The sequence below is a fragment of the Poecilia formosa genome, unplaced genomic scaffold, assembly GCF_000485575.1.
Source record: "Poecilia formosa unplaced genomic scaffold, Poecilia_formosa-5.1.2 Scaffold309, whole genome shotgun sequence".
NCBI classification, from domain to species: domain Eukaryota; kingdom Metazoa; phylum Chordata; class Actinopteri; order Cyprinodontiformes; family Poeciliidae; genus Poecilia; species Poecilia formosa.
The window spans coordinates 198,924-218,289 of NW_006800248.1; the positions used below are offsets into that span (position 1 = coordinate 198,924).

General features: G+C 38.3%; 2 protein-coding genes across 3 annotated transcripts in view; both read left to right on the forward strand.

Annotated features, from left to right (window-relative positions):
* Positions 1 to 13,024, forward strand: part of ift81 (intraflagellar transport 81 homolog) — a 29,307-nt gene extending 16,283 nt beyond the window's left edge. The window contains exons 11-18 of the mRNA XM_007572840.2: positions 3,255 to 3,404; positions 5,497 to 5,625; positions 8,691 to 8,780; positions 9,444 to 9,530; positions 9,643 to 9,714; positions 10,515 to 10,600; positions 10,862 to 10,907; positions 12,255 to 13,024. Of these exons, the coding sequence (XP_007572902.1) occupies positions 3,255 to 3,404; positions 5,497 to 5,625; positions 8,691 to 8,780; positions 9,444 to 9,530; positions 9,643 to 9,714; positions 10,515 to 10,600; positions 10,862 to 10,907; positions 12,255 to 12,437 (843 nt within the window). The 3' untranslated portion in view covers positions 12,438 to 13,024. The remainder of the gene's footprint in view (positions 1 to 3,254; positions 3,405 to 5,496; positions 5,626 to 8,690; positions 8,781 to 9,443; positions 9,531 to 9,642; positions 9,715 to 10,514; positions 10,601 to 10,861; positions 10,908 to 12,254) is intronic.
* A 2,325-nt stretch (positions 13,025 to 15,349) lies between these two features.
* Positions 15,350 to 19,366, forward strand: part of atp2a2a (ATPase sarcoplasmic/endoplasmic reticulum Ca2+ transporting 2a) — a 28,277-nt gene continuing 24,260 nt past the window's right edge. The window contains exons 1-3 of one of the 2 annotated variants that reach the window (XM_016661072.1): positions 15,350 to 16,010; positions 16,894 to 16,911; positions 17,004 to 17,086. In XM_016661072.1, coding sequence (XP_016516558.1) covers positions 15,893 to 16,010; positions 16,894 to 16,911; positions 17,004 to 17,086 — 219 coding nt within the window. In that variant the 5' untranslated portion in view covers positions 15,350 to 15,892. The remainder of the gene's footprint in view (positions 16,011 to 16,893; positions 16,912 to 17,003; positions 17,087 to 19,366) is intronic. The other variant, XM_007572841.2, reaches the window with a different exon arrangement.

Sequence of the window (19,366 nt, forward strand, 5' to 3'; positions counted from 1 at the left end):
AACGAGATACTTAAGTCGTTAAAACGAGATAGTAACTCGTTAAAACGAGATACGTAACTCGTTATAACGAGATAGCGATCGAATTTTTTTTTTCCTGCATGATAGCAATGCGCTTCCGTAATAACGAGATAGCGATCTAATTTTTTTTTTCCTGCATGATAGCAATGCGCTTCCGTATCCTTGTCTTGTTCTGACTGTTGCTGAACATTGTCAAGCGCTAAGCAGGAACGAACCATTTCATCCAGGGTGTTCAGTGAAAATATGTGGTAACATTTACTTTTTACTTCGTAAAACAACTTAAAATCATGATACTATTAATTTTTTAATCAACTATTTCTCCCCCCTTCCCCCCTATTTCTATGAAGAAAAGAAAACTATTTTATGGGGACCCCCCTGTCGGTCAGGAGCCTTTGGAATTGTCCTAACTTTTCCTCGCCACACGAGATTGTGATTGGCGGCGTTAAGACCCGCCTCATGGCTCTGATTGGTTGTTTCTACTTTGCGCTGGGAGAAAGCAGTGTGATTATCTTTCTTATACCACACCGTCAATACATAGAGACAATTTCAACTAATATGTGAAAAATATTGTTTTTCTGAAAGTTTCTTCCTGCAGCTTTAAAAAGTCAGCTATCTTTTGCAAGGATAGCTGCAAAAGATAGCTAAAAGATAGCTATCCTTGCTGTCTTTTCGTCTATATTTCATTCATATTTCACAGTCAGTAGACTGAAATGGGGAGACTAAAACTAACTCGGATTACAAGTAGAAGCAGTTTGTTGAGACAAAGAGTTCCTTGAACCGTCTCATGAATGAAGTTAGTGGAAAATGTTTGGTCAGACTCTACTTATCAGACTGCGCTGTCATTTTGGGAAATCAGCCGTGGTGGAGATGATCACTTTATCAGAGGTATTTTCCATTCTGACGACTGTGTGCCATCACATTCCTCCAGCCAACTGCATGGACCCTCTGAGGGCCAAGCCTGCATCTGTTCAGCGATGTTTGACCAGTAACAGGAAGCTAGTCTCAAACGAGATGCATCGTCAGCTGTTTAAATCTGTGTCACAATGTTTTTTATAGTAAAATGGAGAACCTGAAAGGTATGGAATCTGATCAAAAATATAATATTCTGTATTAGTGCAGTGCTTTGCCAAAGCCCTTTTCACACTTTTGTGACTTTGCAAACACACACTTAACTTTTTCTTTTTAAAGAAGCAGTATTATGTAAAATATATATTTTTTAGTTTTACATTATGTTACAAAGTTATTCCCTGTTGAGATCATCATACAAGCTACTCACAGTGCATAGCTGGTTTAAAAAAACAAAAAATCATTGTTAAATGGTTTACAGAGGAGCCATGTTGTGATGACTTTTTGAAAGAAGAGCTTTTTAAAGAGACACAGGCCCAGTTTTAAGGAGTTAAATTATGAATTTGAATTTCTTTTAAATGACATTTGATATGTAAACCATTTTTGTAACAACTGAAGTTAACATAGTTACTTGATTGTGCTATAAAACGGCAATATATGTCTGGAAAACACATAATACCGCCCCTTTAATCCGATGTAAAATAAAAATCTGAAAGGTTTTTAATTAGCCCTTGTAATTAGCCCCCTTAACTCCGATAACTGTTAGCATCACCTAATTAGTTAACAAGGTTCAGCTGTATGTACAGACTGTTGTACACACAGGTTGTTGCTAGGTAACCAGAGTGAGTGATTTAATTGATGCCACCCACTTGGTTTAGCTAGCTGTGGGAAGTTGCGGCTAAAGCCTTTCCTCTGCCTCCATCCCCCAGAATGCTGTGCGGTTGGGGATCGGAGTTCAGTGTTATTAAACATTAAACATTCTTTCAGACGTATTATGTGTTGATGTTGATCATGTGTCTATCAAGACACGTTTGTTATTGATTTTTTTTTTCCCAACCCTGGATCAAAGGCCCAGTCAAAGTCCTGACCTAATGCCGACAGAGAATCTGTGGCAGGACATTCACAGCTGTTCATCAGAAGTGACTGACCTTGAGCTATTTTACAACGAATAGCCCAAAAAAAGAAAAAAGCGAGTCTTTACACATGTGAAGCTGCAGGAAACATGCGTGCATTCGTAGACGTTCCTGTAAATGTTTTCATGGGACACCATGGGTGTGAATGAGCCGCATGTCCGAGTTACGACCACCGGCTGAGCTGCAGTCCGGTTTCACAGCAGTTGTTGTGTTTGGGGACACGATGTCGTGCGGACACCATGCTGGATTAGTCCGTTGCGCTAACTCCTCTCACCGCCCGTGTCTGCCCTTGACGTCCCAAAATACGCAAAAGAATAAACGTGCATGCACAACTGCACGCAGCCGGCCATTCCTCTCTCACACATACACACACAGTTCTGGCTTCATGGATGCCCACGGGACTCAAAGCACATTCTGTGATTTCTGGGGCTGTTCTCCCGTGTCTGTGGTCATTTATAGCTGCTCTTCATTGTGGAGGAGTTTCAGCGCGTCCCGGCAGACTGCGGCGTGGAGACTGACCGAATATCCACTCCAAACAAGTTGTTTCGTTTGATGGAAATTTTTGCCGTCCTCAGCTGACCGTAAACCTCCAGATCGTGACACGGATCCCCCTTGCTCCCACTGCCCCTCTGTAGTTCTCTAATCCCTTCAGTTCCTCCTGAGGCCTTCCACTATCTCAGCTGTTGTCAACTTCATCCTGTATTTTCCATACAGACAGTGAATGTTTTTGGTAGTGATGCCATATTCATTTTTTTTATATGCTTACAGTTGGGCCTGTCACAATAATCAATAAATCAATTAACCACACAATAAATGAAAATGAGCTCCATAATCTCCAGTTAAACAGCAATCGTCCCCTAATTTGTTTTGAAATGCAATTTTAGTTACAGAGACTCATAATCTGTTTGAATTATTGTTGTTTTGGTTGTTTTTCCAGTTCCAGCGTTAAATATTCTTCAGAAATAAAATGCTCATGTGTTTATCTATAATTATAATATAAGTGAGTATTCTTCCATTAATACGCTGTTACTATTATTATTTGAAAATGTTCTCAAAATGACAAAATTATCATTTATTGCAATAATTTCGGACAATTTAACCTTTTGCAATATTTGTTATTGTGACGGTCCTGCTTAAAGTTTATTTTTCTTCTACATCTTTGAAATGTTTGAAGTGTTGTTGATGTACTGCACTGCATTAAGACAATTATTAAGATTTTTTTCTTAAGTATTTCTTTTTCTTTTTTTTTTCTTTTAGCTGAAACGCTTAGTGGCAAAATTGCGCAGCAAAGGAACAACCTACAAGAAGAGGAGGCAGGAACTTGCTGAGCTAAGAGCCGAATATGGAGTCCTACAGCGGACAGAGGAGCTTCTCAGACAGAAACACGACATCGTCCAGCAGAAACTGGTAACTCCGGCTGCAGCTAACGATTATCATGGTCGTCCATTACTCCATTGATTCTTTTGACGATTAATCGATTTATCGGATAAAAAAAAGGCACATTCTACAGATTTTAAACTTAACCGCCTAAGGCTTTTTGTACATAATAATCAAAAGATGCAAATAAACAAATAATTAAATGACTTTATTTTATATAAGAAAATAAACATTTGTACAATAACACAACATTCTTTCAGTGAATGCTTGATCATTTGGAGCAAAAAATGCATCTGCAGGTAAAAAACATACTCCTAACATCAACATGTGAAAAACTCAGACCTTTCTGCCTAACGTAGAATCAGTGGGGCTGATCTGTTGATTATTTTTTAGATTAACCATTTAATAACCCTTTTTTTTTTTTTTTTTTTTTTTTTTTTTTTTACAGAATTTGAATCTTGTCATTTGAGGAATTTTAGGTAGAACATATTTCCAGATTAAGGGTTTTGTGCTTTTTGTGCAGTTTTGACTTCTGAGTATGTTGTTCTTTTAGCAGATTACTTTTTTCATTTTATATACTCCAGTTAACGATTAATGGATTACTAAATTAACTGATGATTATTTCAATATTGGTTCATCACAATTAATCTGATTGATCATTTCAGCCTCACTGGTGGCCAAACTTATTCTAGAGCAGCCTTCATAAAAACGTGTATTTGAAAAGGAGAAAGGAGAATAAGTACCTATATTTTATCTTTTAGAAATGGCCCATGCTTTGAAAAAATGTCTAATTCATTAGAAACTATTGGCTTCCCTCTTATAACTTTCTCTCAATCTGTAATTTTTTTTGTCTCTGTACTGAGAGCTAACCTTGAACTGTTGCTTTGTTTGACCAGCTGAATTAGCCAAAATGCTAAAGAGCCAGATGGTGTCCTCCCTGCTGCTTTCCTTGTTCTCCTTTAGGTCAGAAAAGCCTCCTTAACCAATCCCTCTGCCTTGCATTATTCAGACTGTGTGCTTCTCCAGATGCACTGTTTTCTCTCCATCTGCAGCTTGTTTTTACAGTGAAGTGACAGAAGCTTCGTGGAAATGGCTTCACACCTTCGCGCGGTCAGATTACCTGACTTGTTGACGGCCTGTCTGACGCAGGCCGAGCTACTATTTCTGACAGCTGCATCTGCTGCTCCTCCTCTGTCTGCATCCCACATTAGGATTTGTTAAAGCAAGTTTTTGCTTCTGATCACATGGCAGGCTGACAACATGTCCTCTTCTTCACAGGGGCTGGATCTTTTTTTTTTTTTCTCAGCTGGATTCTTGTTGCATTCCACAACCTTTTTTTTATTAGACACCACATTAGTAACAGATGACATTTTATTGCCCTTGATTATGGCATTATTCCTTTTTTTAAAAAAATAGTTTTTAACTTTTGCATTAAAAAACCCCCTATATTTTAGTTCTTCAGTGTTTAAGTTGCGTAGGGCTGAAACAATTAATAATTGTCAACTAATTTAGTAATCAATTAATCATTAACTGGAGCAGAGAAACTCAATAAAAGGCCCCTTGCTAAAAGAATAACAGAGTCAAATCAGTAATTAAGCAAAACTGTACAAAATATAAATGCATTTTACATTTTAGAGAAAAAAAACTTTTCTTGTCTGTAGATATGTTCTACAGACAAGGTGCCTCAGGTGGCAAAAATTCAGCTTCACTCTGTTCAAATTCTGTTAAATGATGTCAAAATTATTTTTTAGCTACAAATGCATCCTTAGCACATATTAAAAGAATGCTACGCTATTGCTTTTAGGTTATAAAACATTTATTTTCTTATTTATAAGAGGAATTAAATAATTTGTTTATTTACATTTTTAACGTAGTCCTAATATTGTATAAAAAGGCTTAAGTGGTTGAATGAAAAATCTACAGAATGTTCCATATTTTAAAATCTGATTAATCGTCAGAATCATCGATAGAATAATCTATTATCCCATTTGTTATTGTTTGTTGCAGCCCTAAAGTTGCAACACTTTTTCTGACTGTTTCTTCTGCGTTTGTGTACAATACAGGATATTAGTGATTTTATTAAGACCTTTTTAAAAATGCTTCCCTACTCTGTGTGTCGCAGCAAACTGTGGAGGCCCAGAAGGGCATCTCTGGATACAGCGACACTCAGGAGGAACTGGAGAGGGTCTCCGCCATCAAGAGCGACCTGGACGAGAAGAAGGGCCGCACTCTGGACGACATGTCTGAAATGGTGAGTATACTAAGTGCTCACTGGTGGGAACCAGTTGGCTCACTGATGAAGACTGGCAGTTTCTAAGACTTCTCAATTTATTTGGAGAATGCTGGGTTTTTTTTGATTTTGTTTCTTTTTATGGTATAGATTCCACTCTTTGGTGAAGACAAAAGTCATTAATGTGTTGTCAAAGGACTCTTGCGTGACCCTCAGCTGTCTTATTAAACTCCTGCCTACACCAAATAACGGAATTGTAAATTACATTAGACACAAAAGCTATAATTTTGGCCTTATTAATATCAAAAGTCATTCAAAAACAAATACTTTATCATAATTTAAGGACAGCATATACATTTTAAAGTGTGATACAGTTACTATTGATAATCAGAGGTGGAACAAAACCACTAGTGTGCAGGTTTGTCACTTTGGAAGAAAACTAAAGAATAGACATGTCATATGTTTGAGCTTTGAGTTCTGGCTGCCATTTTTTCAGACTAAAGCAGACAGTATAGCTAACATAAAGGGGAAGTAAATGTGGGGGATTGTTTATTTCAGCCATCTACTCAGTTACAAAGGTATTCATACCCTTTGAACTTGTTCACATTTGCTCAACTTCACTATATTATATTAAGATTTCATGTGATACAAAGTTGTGCAGAATTAAAAATGTGAAAGGAACATTTTCAAAAGGTATTAGTACTGCTTGAGGGCTTTGCTCGAAATAAGCAACTTCACTTTATTACTGCGGTTGTGACCTGTTAGACTGGAACCAACATCGTCGTCGTCACTCTTTTTACATTTTTTCTTCTTTTTTTTACCGTGCAGATAGGATTGATACCATGTGAGTAGCACATGTAGAACTAACAAAATAAACAGCTGGATATTTGGCTGCTTCAGTTCCAGAGCTGTGGTGTAGTGGTGCATGCTGGCTCACTGCGTAAGTGTTTCATGTTTCGACTTGTCGCAACAAGCTAGAGGGCAACTTCTATGTAGACCATTGGAGTTTTTCTCACATTGGATACAGACATCAACAATAAAAAGCTGCTACACTCACTTAGAGTCCTATTTTTATTTAAACGGGACTTACCTTCAGCAGCAGTTTCTTTAGAATTGTTGTGAAGAAGTGTTTGGTTCTTAAAGTGAGTCCGAAATAATTCAGTATCCTGACTGATTCAGATTCAAAGTAATCTTTTGTTGCTTTTTTTTTTTTTTTTTTTAACTGAAAATGTCTTTGCTGCACTGAGCATTTTACTAATAATTTCTGGATGACTTTGATTGAGGGGCCTCTCTTCCTTCTAAGCACATCAGCACCACTAACTGCATTTCAACACAAATTTAGAGAAATCTGAGAGATTTATGAGAGTTTCATTATCCAACCTCAACAGCAATCATTTATCGTTATAATTTACTGAAATGTATTTGTGAACAAACAGAGCTCAAACTCAAAGGTTAAACTGAGAGGAATAAGATTGTAGCTATGGTAACAAAACAATCTAACTATGAAGATTGTTCTTTAGACTGTTACAAATGAACCTTTCTAGCTCCTTAAAATCTTAAATTTAAATGTTAAGCAATTTAAAATCTTTTAATTTATCTATGCATACCATTCAATAAAATTCAGCAGCATTTATATTCTCAATAAACAATTGTTAGTTACATTTCTATATCTGTGGTCTGTGTTAAAATATTAGCATTTATGGGGCCCCATAGGGCCTGGGGGTCCTTCAGGAGTGGCTGACTTAATTTGGATTTAGTAGAAGTGCAAATAATTCATATTTATTTTAATTGTATTTTTTTAGATTTGTTGTTTTTGAAATTCTATAGATGTGGATTTAAATAGCATGTCACTGACAATGTCTTCCTGTAACATATGTAGTTACCCAGTAATATCAAATTTCCTGTCAATTTAACATATTTTAATACAAAAACACAGTGGGCCGCCTCAGCACCCCGACCACTGGGCTTAGCAAGTTTTCTGGGGGAAATCCTGTCATGAGTTTAAAGAATTCTAATTACCCTCAATCAGTCAGGAACAGCTGTTTTCATTCATTCAGAAGGTGATAAACAGCAGACTGAGGTGAAAACTCCTCTGAGTAAGGTACAGAAAATCCCGTTTGACCTTTTTAAAAACTTGATTTTGGCAGAGACTTTCTGTTTTGTGGTTAGATGACTCAAAAAATGAATTGCTTAGCCACAACAAGGTTGCCACAATTTGGCGTAAACAAAGAAAAAGTATTCAACTCCAAGAACATCATCCACACTGTCAATGTTTTATAGTTGTCTTTTAGCCAAAAGGTCCTATTGAAAGGTTAAAGACCTCATAATAAAAGATATAACAATGGCCTCAAACACACAGCTCATGTGGTGAAGGAATAGCCTGACAACAAACGTATTAACATATTATTCTCCTCTTACATGGGTCCATGTTGATTTGGCAGTGCGTGGCTTTGTGACCGCAGGGTGTCCACGCACCCTTAAAAAGTCTTAAATTCATTTACCTAAAATTGAGGCCTTGAAATGTCTTAAATTCATGTGAAAAATGTAAGTTAACCTGAAATTTGTCAATCACAGGTCTTACATTTTTGTTATTGCAGGACTATTTAATTTAGAATATTTGATGTAGTTTTACTGGAATGTCAGGCAAGTGTTTGAACTTCACACTGCGTTCTGTGACTTGAGGCAGTAAAGGCTAACCAGCTGCTAGTGCACCCTTGCAAGCTAGCTAGCTTGTTGTTGTTTTTTGCATGTATTGTTAAGTGTGAATTTATTACTAGTTGGCTGGATGTCGTTTGTGTTCGCCACTGGCTCACTTCAGATGCCAACCCGTACGATGCTACGTTCATTCTGTGCTAAAAAGCTTGGACTAATTACTACATAAGTTGTGCAATTTTCTTTTGCACATTTAGAGGTCTTAAATTTCATTCATAATGGTCTTTAAAAGATCTTAAAAGGCCTTCAATTTGAGTTATGCTCTGTTTTTCCCCCTCCCTTCGCTCTTTGTCTATTTTTTAAGATGTCTTTAAGATTTATCACGTTTTCCGTGCCGTAATGCAGTCTGCATTGTTGCCACATGCTTTTTTCAGGTGAAGAAGTTGAACTCGATGATTGTGGAGAAGAAATCCGCTCTCGCCCCAATTATTAAAGAGCTGAGGTCACTGAGACAGCGGCGAGTGGTGAGTGTCAGAAAAACCTTGAGGTTCTGCTGCCGTAACCATTTGGTCACTCCTTTATGTGCAACAGATTCTGACTAAAAGCTCCAACTAAAATAGACCGTCGCTGACAGCTCCCCTGGGTGACTAACAGGATATGAATGGGACGTAATAATTTCATCCCACCAAGACATGTGACCGTCCAGAACCACAACGCATCAGGATTTTTCACTTAACGCTGTTAGTGTGGACTGGAATGTCTCGGAGCAAAATCTGTCATTAACGTAAAAACAAATGCAGGGATTTTAACGCCGTCCTCTGTAAACAAATTGGGGTTTAACTCATATTGTGTGTTATCCTGAATAAAGTCCATTAGGGACGATTTACATAGTCCTTGAATAACATACACAATGGGAAAGCCCCCCCACATTGCTGAGCGGGAGCTGAGGATTAAATTTTCCTACATGTGTTCCCAGAATTGCTCTTTCATCTTACTGGCTAATGTCTACTAATACAGGAAGACAGAAATAGATTTAGTTAGTGCCTGTGGGACATGAAACTGCTAAAATACCAGCTGAGACATTATCCTGCACTTCTTGGTTTTCCTGCTATTTACTTGATGGTAATGTTCTTGGTTTTTATTCCTTCTTTTCTTTTGCCCAATCCATGGGAATGCATTCATATCAGGAGCTGAATCAAGAGTATGAGGAGAAGAAGGCCCAGTATGAAAGTTGTGCTGCTGGTTTGGAGAGCAACAGATCCAAACTGGAACAGGTAAAGTTCATTTTACTTATTTTTGTTCATGCTTCTTATGGTTATGCGAGAATTAAATGTTTTCCGTCCTTTTTGCTTATGATGAAAATTGTCCTCATTTATCAAATCACAGGAGGTGAAAGCGCTGAGGGAGGAGATGGCCCAGAACGAAAACCGATACCATTACATCAACTCTATGTCAGAGGCCAGTGATTTTGCTAAATTATTGTTTATTGCTGAAGAAAAACACCATTTTTGCCACATTGGCTTTGTCATTCCTTAAACAAATATAGAAAGATTTAAAGGAGCAGTATTATGTATAATCGATTTTTTTTTTCTTTCTATCATGGTATAATGTTATTCGTTCATAATGAACATACCTGGAGTGTTGATTTGATTCTATCATGCATGTCTGAGCAATCCTTTAATCTGAATGGCAACTATTAATTGTTCAAAACACCTGGGTTAACCTAGCTCCGCCTTCAAGAACAAAGCTCCCCCTCAGAGCTACAGTTTCAAAACGTCCGCCTCACAGAGCAGCCCTCCGCTGTGACTCTCCCACTCAGCTCCTTCAGACTAGCCAACAGCAATTAGCAAACAGCAGCTGAGCTCATTATAGGATCTACATCTCAGTGAAACGCTGGTAAAATGCTGTTAAAGGGTTAATACAGGAGCCATGTTGTGCTGACTTCCTGAAGGCGGAGTTCCAGAAACAGCAGGAGTTTTCTAAAGAGACAGAGGCCCAGTTTCAAGGTGTTAAATTATGAAGTCAAATTTCTTTTAAGTCATATTTGATATATACAGGATTTTTATAACAATCAAGTAACAGTTACTTGATTGTACTATAGAATGGCCTGGAAAATACATAATGCTGCCCCATTAAAATTTTATTTTTCCATCTACAGCGGGAACATTTTCCAAGAGACCTGTGGCGGTGGGTGTTTGGTTACAAAACACCCACCGCCACAATTAAAACGGTGATCTTTGCATCTCTGTCATCTGCAGATCATTGAGATGCAAATTCAGCGCGCTGCTGGAGAGATGAAGGCCTATGTGTCATCTGATCCACAGGAGAAGAAGAAGACCATCAGGTGAGCCTGTCGGGCTTGGCCTGCCAGCTGCTCGCCGGAACCACATCCGTTTTTCTTTACCTAAGACTCTTATTACATAAGCATTAATCTGCTGACACTTTCTACTGACTGTACAGAAGAAAGTCAGATTACCACACCTTTCAGAATAAAGATAAGCTGAATTGACACACCTTTTCTAAACAAAAATCACCGGGTGAAAAGTGACTTTTCTCACCCCATCCGTTTATGTGTTTTTTGTTTTGTTCTGCTGCTCCGTTGCAGGGAAGTGTACATGAAGAACATTGCAGAGCAGGAATTACTTGGCAAGGTGAGAGGAGACGATCTAAGCGCTGACTAAGATGAAGCAAAAGATGTGTTCTTGGAAATGTTCCCTTATTCTGCCAAAAAACAGTCTGAAGGCTGACAGATTGGAAACGAAGGTTTATGGGAAGCTCACACAGCTGGAGTCTTACAGATTCAAGCTATAGATATTTTCATGTGTAGAATTTTACCTTTTATTTAGGGCTGGGCGATATATCAATTAACTGAATTTTTGAAGATTTAACTTTTGGAAAATCTGGATTTTTTATTATTATTTATATTTTTTTCATTAATGCACTACTTGGGTTTCCATAGTTCCCATAGACATCAGCTTGTCCAGGGCGGCCGTCTTGTTTAACAAGTGTGTTTTACAGCTTCAGTGAATTCAGGTGGCAGGTCATCACTACGGTGGAATATTAACAATGATATGACTTTTTTTTTTTTTTTTAATTATGAGAATAAAGTTATAATATAACAAGAATAAAGTAGTAATTTTATGATAACTGCAACACAACAAATAAAAAAGCAATTTTACAAGATGTTGAGCATCTTGTAAAATTAGACTTTGAGATCCATCTTACAGATAATCAAATGCTTCATCTTCTAATACATCTGCATCAGACTGCAGAACTCTGAAGCCATTTATTTACGACTTTATTTTGAAGAAAAACACACGGGATAGTTTGGTCATGTCATATCCTCATAACTCCACAAGATTTTTTTTTCTCATCAAAGTAATTTTCTCTTATAATTTTAGGACATTTTTCTGATAAAACTGTCTTTATTCTGCTAATATAATGAGCAAATTCTCGTAATTAAGCTAAACTTATTGTAGCTTGTCACTAATACTCCATTGTACAACTCACAGAAGGAGGGATTGGAACAAAAAACACTTTTTAAACATATTTTCTGTCAGTTGTAAAAAAGTTTTTAGAAAAGAAAGTTTTTAAAAAATCTAATAAAATCGGATCTGGTATGAAATAAAAATCTGAGATTTTTTTTTATTTTTTTTTAAGCCCAGCCCTACTTTAGCTGGTGTTCTTTAAATCAACGTTCAGGGACCAAACCTACAATTAAGAAAATCTATTTGTGGATTTTTTTTAAACAAACACTTACACCTCTGAAGAAAAAGAAGACAAATTACATATTGTAGCCATATTATCATTAAAACCTAAATAAAAAACAAAATTGTATTATAGAACTCTTTATTAAGGTTTAATTAGGTGTGTTAAGATATCTTGGCTATGAAATACTTTTGAAACAAAATATCTACTCACCGGTTTTAAAACCTTAAATTTGCACAACTTTATGCCTTTTGTTTATTTATTTTTGTATTTTTATCTTTGTATTTCAGAAGCTGCGTGAGGAGCAGAAGGTCGTGAGGGAGAACCACAGCGCCAACATGGAGCAGATGCAGATGTGGCGGGACCTGGAGCAGCTGATGGAGTGCAAGAGGCAGTGCTTCATAAAGGCTCAGAACCAGGTTTCTATTGGTCAGGTCATTCAGGAGGGAGGCGAGGACAGGCTGGTCCTCTGAAGACGTGATGCTCCCACGCTGTCTATTTGCTACGCTAGATGAAGCTTTGCATCCTTCATCCTCCTGTAACACGGCCAAAACATTGTGAAGATTGGATTGTTTCCAGAATCGGCCAAGTTAATTCTCCCTCTCTTAAATGTTTTGGACCAGAGATGTTGAGCTTCACTTGATAGTTTATATTTTGAGACCTCTGACCTCTGGCAATGTCCACATCTTAAAGGACACACGTCTCTGGTCAAGGGGTTTCTCTTTTGTCAATCCCTTTTTACACACCTTTAAGGATACTCTTTCAGTCAAACGTGTCCAAACATATCGGCGAACAAAGTGGTGCACTTGGGGTGTGACAGCGGTCAGCTATTTTTGGCAGCACAAAGCATGACCATGTGCAGGGATTGTGGGGTCCAGATTTGGATTTCACTGGGACCATCAAGACCACTGGGGGGGGGGATAAGAGATTCCTGTGCTTGTTAAATTCTTTGTCCATTTCTAATTGTTGATAACATTGAGCAACATTCAAGTTATCGATCCTTAGTTCCTAACTGTGTTTTATATGTGTTTGACTGCATTAAAGTTTGCAGTTCTGAAAAGGTCTGCCCACTATTCACAGTTTTTACTCTCGAGAGGAGATCGAGTATCTGATGTTTTGTTGTCCAACTTCTATTATGACTAATGGAGAAATCCTATAACCTTTGGAGTGTTTGAGTGCCTCACTGTGTTCACAGCACTCCAACTATCTGCAAGGAGGCTTCAGGGTTGCACTCTGCCTGCCACAAAAACTTAATCTGCTGCTGACAGCGTTAGAGGCTCTCCAATCCAACAGATGAGGTGTGCGTTCATGTCCGACCGGGCATCGCCACACTGTTGTTGCATCGAAACTTCTTGCCGCCTTATTAAGACATGTTAACAGCTGATGTACGCCAGACCTGTAAAACATCCAGCAGCTGAATTAAGAACCGAGACGAAGCTGAGATATTGACCTAATGCTCTGCTAGATGTTCAACAAATTGACAGCTTTAACAGTTTTTGTTGATAACTTGGATTTATGGATCCTGCCAAATAATACTCTCTGTTAAGATCACATTACGTAATCCTGAACTAATGATCTCTCTGTGGTCTGAGCTGCTGTTTGTCTGTTCAGTGACTGTCTCTGACATGACTTCAATGTTCTACCTAATGTTTATGCTCTGCACAGCGACCATGAGCTCATTCCAGTTTTAAAGGGGCAGTATTGAGCTGTTCAACACAATCGAGTAACTATGTTGACTTCAGTTGTTATGAAAATGCTTTATATATAAAATATGACTTAAAGAAATTTGACTTCATAATTTAACACCTTAAAATTGGGCCTCTGTCTCTTTAAAAACTCCTGCTCTTTCATCGTGTTGTGATGACTTCAGAAAGTCATCACAACGTGGCTCCTCTGTTAATCCTTTAATAACGTTTTTACCACCGTTTCACTCATAAGTTGCTCCTATAATGAGCCCAGCAGACGCACAGTTCCACCAAGTATTTGCTAATTGCTGCTGGCTAGTCTGAAGGAACCGAATTGGAAAGCTATATTGCTCTGTGAGGCAGAAACTTGAAAACTGCAGCTCTGAGGAGGAGCTGCGCCTTGAAGGCGGGGCTAAGTCCACACAGGCGTTTTGAACAGCTGAATGGTTGCCACGGAGATTCAAGAATTTCTCAATCAGGGATGAAAGAATCAAGGCAACACTCCAGGTATGTTTTCATTAGGGAATAGCATAATAACATGCTGTAAAGCTAAAAACAAAAGTCGATTTTCAATATCTTCTTTATTAACCAAAAATAAATACTCTCCTTTTAACTCATCACAAGCTCCATGTGAGGTAAAGTGTGGAAGTAAAAGACATGTGCTCTATATTTGTGTTTCTCTAAAATGATTTAAATCAATCAGATTTTTACATAAGCTCTGCAAAACCGATAAAACTATTTAAAGGAATACTAAATATTACTTATGTAGTCATTTAAAAGTCTCAGAGAGCATCATTAACCGAGGAAAACAAAAATTATTATAGGCAATTAAACATTTAAATTTAGAAACCACAATCTGTTTTTTATTTTAGATTTTAAAGTTAAAAGAAAATGTCAAACTTTTAAAGTAAGACACTGGAAATAAGTTGTTTACAGCCAAAAGACCAAAAACAAAAAACAAACAAACAAAAAAAAAAACTCCAAAGCGGCACGAAATGAAAAAAAAAAGATGCTTGTACCATCAACACTTCTATTTAACTTTTTTGTAATTTTTTTTTTTTTTTTTTGCAAATAGTTAATGAAAATCTTTCTATATTATATGTCAGAACTCTTCTCAGTTTTGTAATACTGCTATTAATGTTAGAAGTATAACTACTTATACTCCCATTATTGGCCAAAAATAACGGGAGTGGTTTAGATGCAGGTTTAGACCACTGACCTAGTCAAAGTAGAGACCTAAATCCAACCGAGAAGTCATGGAAAAATTCTCAATTTGACCTATGACATGTACAGAAAAATGTCAGCAATGTATCATTTTGCTGTTGATTCACACTTTTGTGATACCGTATTGGCCTATTAGATAAAATCAAAAGTGACAAAAATGCGGAAAAGAACAGGGTTTTCTGCAAACTGTTCTCTACCAGATCATGATAAAGATCATAAAAAAACACTTGCACAAGATTTGTTTGGCTTAAGTATTTGCATATTTTGTTCCAGGGAAAGACACATGTGAACATTTTTACAGTTGTTCAACTTGGTTTTGTTTATTATGATTTGTTTATTTGCTTTTTATTACTTCCATGCAAAACTCGAGGGGTTAAAAAAAACCCTCGAGCCTGAGCGTGTAATCCTAACAATTTGAGTCGGCAGCGGTAAATAAACACGATATTCCAGCCTCGCGCTTCCCAGCGACTTCCTGGGTTCTTTCATCTGGCACTGGTTTGAACGCAGCTGCCAGCGTTCCTCCAATGATAGGAGTCCACATGCAGCACGGGGAAGAGAGGCAGCAGAGAGGCGCCTTGCTTTCATAAAAGCAGACTGAGAAGACAGAGTGGAAGCACAGAGAGTTGCGCCACGGTGAGGCAGGAAACGGCACCGGGAGGACTGGACCGAATGCAGTCCCGAACACAGAGCACTGCCGCAGATACGTCCCCACCAACAGCGGAGACCAGCGGAGCCTCACACTAACCTTCACCCGGACAAGAAGAAGTTCGGGTCACCTTTGCTAGAAAAAAAAAAAGAAAAAGGAAAACAGAAAGAAAGAAAGCGTCATTCGCGTGCAGATAATCTTAACAGGGAGCCGGGGGAACACGTTACACTGCCGACGGTAGCTAACCGAGAGTGAATGTACGCTCTCAGTTGGCACACTCATTATTTCTCCGAAAAGTACTGACAGCTTCCAAGAGCCACCGAGTCTCCTCAGACTAATTCAGGTGAAGCTCAGTGGGAAGGAGCCGTCCGCCATGGAGAACGCTCACACGAAGACTGTAGAAGAAGTTTACAGTTATTTCTGCGTCAATGAGAGCACAGGACTTTCTCTGGACGAGGTGAAGCGGCAGAAGGAGAAATGGGGCCTAAACGGTAGGAACAGCTTTAGTTCCCATAGCCTGCCGCTGAGGCTGGTTGCTGCCGTGAATGAGACGCGTTTCATGCATGCTACTGTAACGTGAACGCGGCGTGCTCCGTGTTCTGTACAGGGGTAAAAGTCAGCTACATCATCGGTGATACCCGGTGCTCTGTGAAGGGATTTTGGCTGACGTCACCAGTGCTGACCTCCAGGGTTTCCCATCATTTCCATAGTAACAAATTAGTCATTACTGAGTGTGGCTTATGTAAGGTGTCGTCAATTTTTTTTGTGTGTGGTGTGTAAACAGGTTGCGCCTGTTAACCAGAGCCAAATTATGGTGGCATGGATAAAGTCAGTTTAATTTATTTACACAGCGCCAATTCACAACAAATGTCGTCATGGGGCATTTTACAAAAAACATAATTTAAATTTAATCACACATACGTCATCTAACAGTATAGTAAGCTCAGTTAATTATTCAAAGTAGCTTAAGAAAGTTTCTATCTAAGGACAACACATCATCTCTTGTGGCTGGAGATCTTGCAGGCATACGGCCTGGGTCACTGAAGTGACCCTCATGTGTCAGAGTTAATCTCTGTTGTTCCAGACTTTAACAGCTGCTTTATAATAATATCACCTGGGGGTCACATAGAGCATTCTCCCCTTCTCCTAAATCCCTCCTGACCTTTACGCAAATGGAAAATCTGAATGCCTTTTACCGTAATGTTTTACACTAAGTGATTTAAAATCAGATATTACTAGAAAGTTAGCAATGACTGCAGTAAAACTGGTTGTACAGCTATCGTTTGACCCAAAAAATGAATGAAACAACTTCTCTCTCTCCTTTTTTTTTTTTTTTTTCCCTGCTTGGATCAACCCGCACATCTCTGCACACAGAGTTACCGGCAGAAGAAGGTACTTGCTCTTGTCTCTGACGTTTGTTCCTGATAAGTTCCTACGATGTTGTTCTTTTTTTTTTTTTAGTAACTGTACTCTCCTGTTTGCAGGGAAATCTTTATGGGAGCTCGTCCTGGAACAGTTTGAAGATCTGCTCGTTCGAATTCTCCTGTTAGCTGCATGCATATCTTTTGTAAGTCTACACCGTGGTTTCATCACACATTTTAAATCAGATGTAATACTTCCTTCATACTAACTTCACTTACTTCAACCAAATGTTTACATTAAGCTCCAGCTGCTGGTGGGGGTTTGAATAAATCCAGTGTGATGAATGCAAGTGCGGCGCATGGCGCTGAAGTGTGAACGTCTTCGGTTTGCATAGCTGTGCCGGCGGGTTACGCTTATTTAGGAAGGAGCTAAATAGCTGAGATGGCTCGCAGCTCATCTGAGGAATGGTGACAGCAGCGGTAGCAGCACTGAGTCACTGTCACCTCGCTCCTCTGATCCGTAAGAATGATGAGACGCCAAGCAGAACCGCTTCGGAATGACTCAAGCTGATCTCGTCTGGGCTGCTGCTGACTTTCAGTGTTTAATAGCAAGTGGACAGTAGTTATGTAATGACAAAGTGTAAAAACTGGTTCAATCCTCATTTTTTTGGTTTTGTACTTTCGAAGGAACTTGGATTGCATAAAGGAATGTTTTCCCAAGCAGAAATGAACTGTTGAAGGGGCAAAATTATGTTTTTTCCAGGAACATTTTACCACTTTATAGCATAATCAAGTAACTATGTTAACTTCAGTTGTTATAAAAATGCTATATAGAAATTTGACTTGAAAGACATTTTACTTCGAGATTGACAAAGTAAATTGAAATTGGGCCTCTGCCTCTTTAAGAAGCTCTTTCTGAAACTCCGCCTTCAGGAAGTCATTTCAACATGGCTCCTCTATTAACCCTTTCACAACGTTTTTTACCAGCGTTTCCCTGAGAAGTAGCTCATATAATGAACTCAGCTGATGTGCAGTCCCACCAGGTGGTTGCTAATTACTGGTGGTTAGTCTGAAGGAGTTGAGTGGGGGAGTTAGAGGGGAGGTCTGCTCTGAAACAGCAGCTCAGAGGGAGAGATTCATCCTTGAAGGTTGAGCTAGGTTCATCCAGACGTTTTGCACAGCTGAATGGTTGCCACGGGAGATTTAAAAGATTTCTCAAACATGCATGAAAGAATCAGAGCAACAATCCAGCTATGTTTTTCATGAAGGAATAACATAACAAAGCTCAAAAATTTTAATTTTACATAATACTGCCCCTTTAATACTGCAGCGATTATTTGTGATTATTTGTCCAGATGAACAATTAGCAAAGCTGCGTAGCGATAGACTAACCTCTGCGTCTGCCTGTGTGCTGATATGCAGCTCGCCGCGTCTGTCAGGGGATACAGAGGTGTCGGTGGCTGGTGTCTGACAGGGGAACAGAGCACCACTCCAGACCAAATTTGGACTCTCACTACTCAGGGAGGGCTCTCCATTCAGCTAATGCACACATCCATGTGCACTTCACCTCAGACCAGTTTAGACACTTTGACCGTCATCAGCCCACTCCTACAGCAGCGTTCCTGAATCGTCCTTTAAAAGTTTTCAGTCGTTTTACGATGACTTTGTTTTGCTGTGAAAATAAAGGATAGCTGGAAGCGATTAGATATTTTCTGAATATTTTGTAAATTTGCGGATTAATCGGATAGTTACTTTGTGGATTTGTTGATCGGGAGATGGTTGCTGATTGTTGTGAAAGGCTGACTACAACAATCTCCTCGACGGTTTCTGTTTTATGACAATTATTATATTTATAGAGTAGTTATAGTTACATATCCACTCAGCTACAGCAGATGTATTTGTTTCAGGTATTTAGAAATAAAAATTGCACAGTTTAATACATAAAGAGTATATTACATGACCTAATAACTTTAATTGGATAGAAACAAGAACCAGTTATTCCTGAAAGTGGTAAAAGATTGAATCAGTCAAACTTTATTTGTGTAGCCTTTTTCAGAAATGCAACGCAAACTGCTGAACAGAGATTAAGAACAATTGGAAATGAAAAAATCTCAGTTTGATCAAAATAAGTGGAAAAAACGTGAAATACTTTATAAAATGATAGAGTACAGAGAAGTGAGGAAATGCAGAGGAAACATTAGAACCAAATAAAATCGTATCAGAAATCCAGTTTTCCAGGATAATACATAAACTGTAAACACAGAAATGTATGAAATGTAAAACAATAGCAAAAAATATATGTAAATCAAATACATAAGAATATAAAATTTGATAGACTTACTAAATAAATAAAACAGACAATGCAATATGGCAACAGCTAAGTAAATGTCAACTCAAAGCCAGATTTAATAAATAAGTTTAAGGTTTGCTTTAAAGATTAATTAAACCTCTGGTTAAATACTAACATAACACTGTGCCTGGATGAT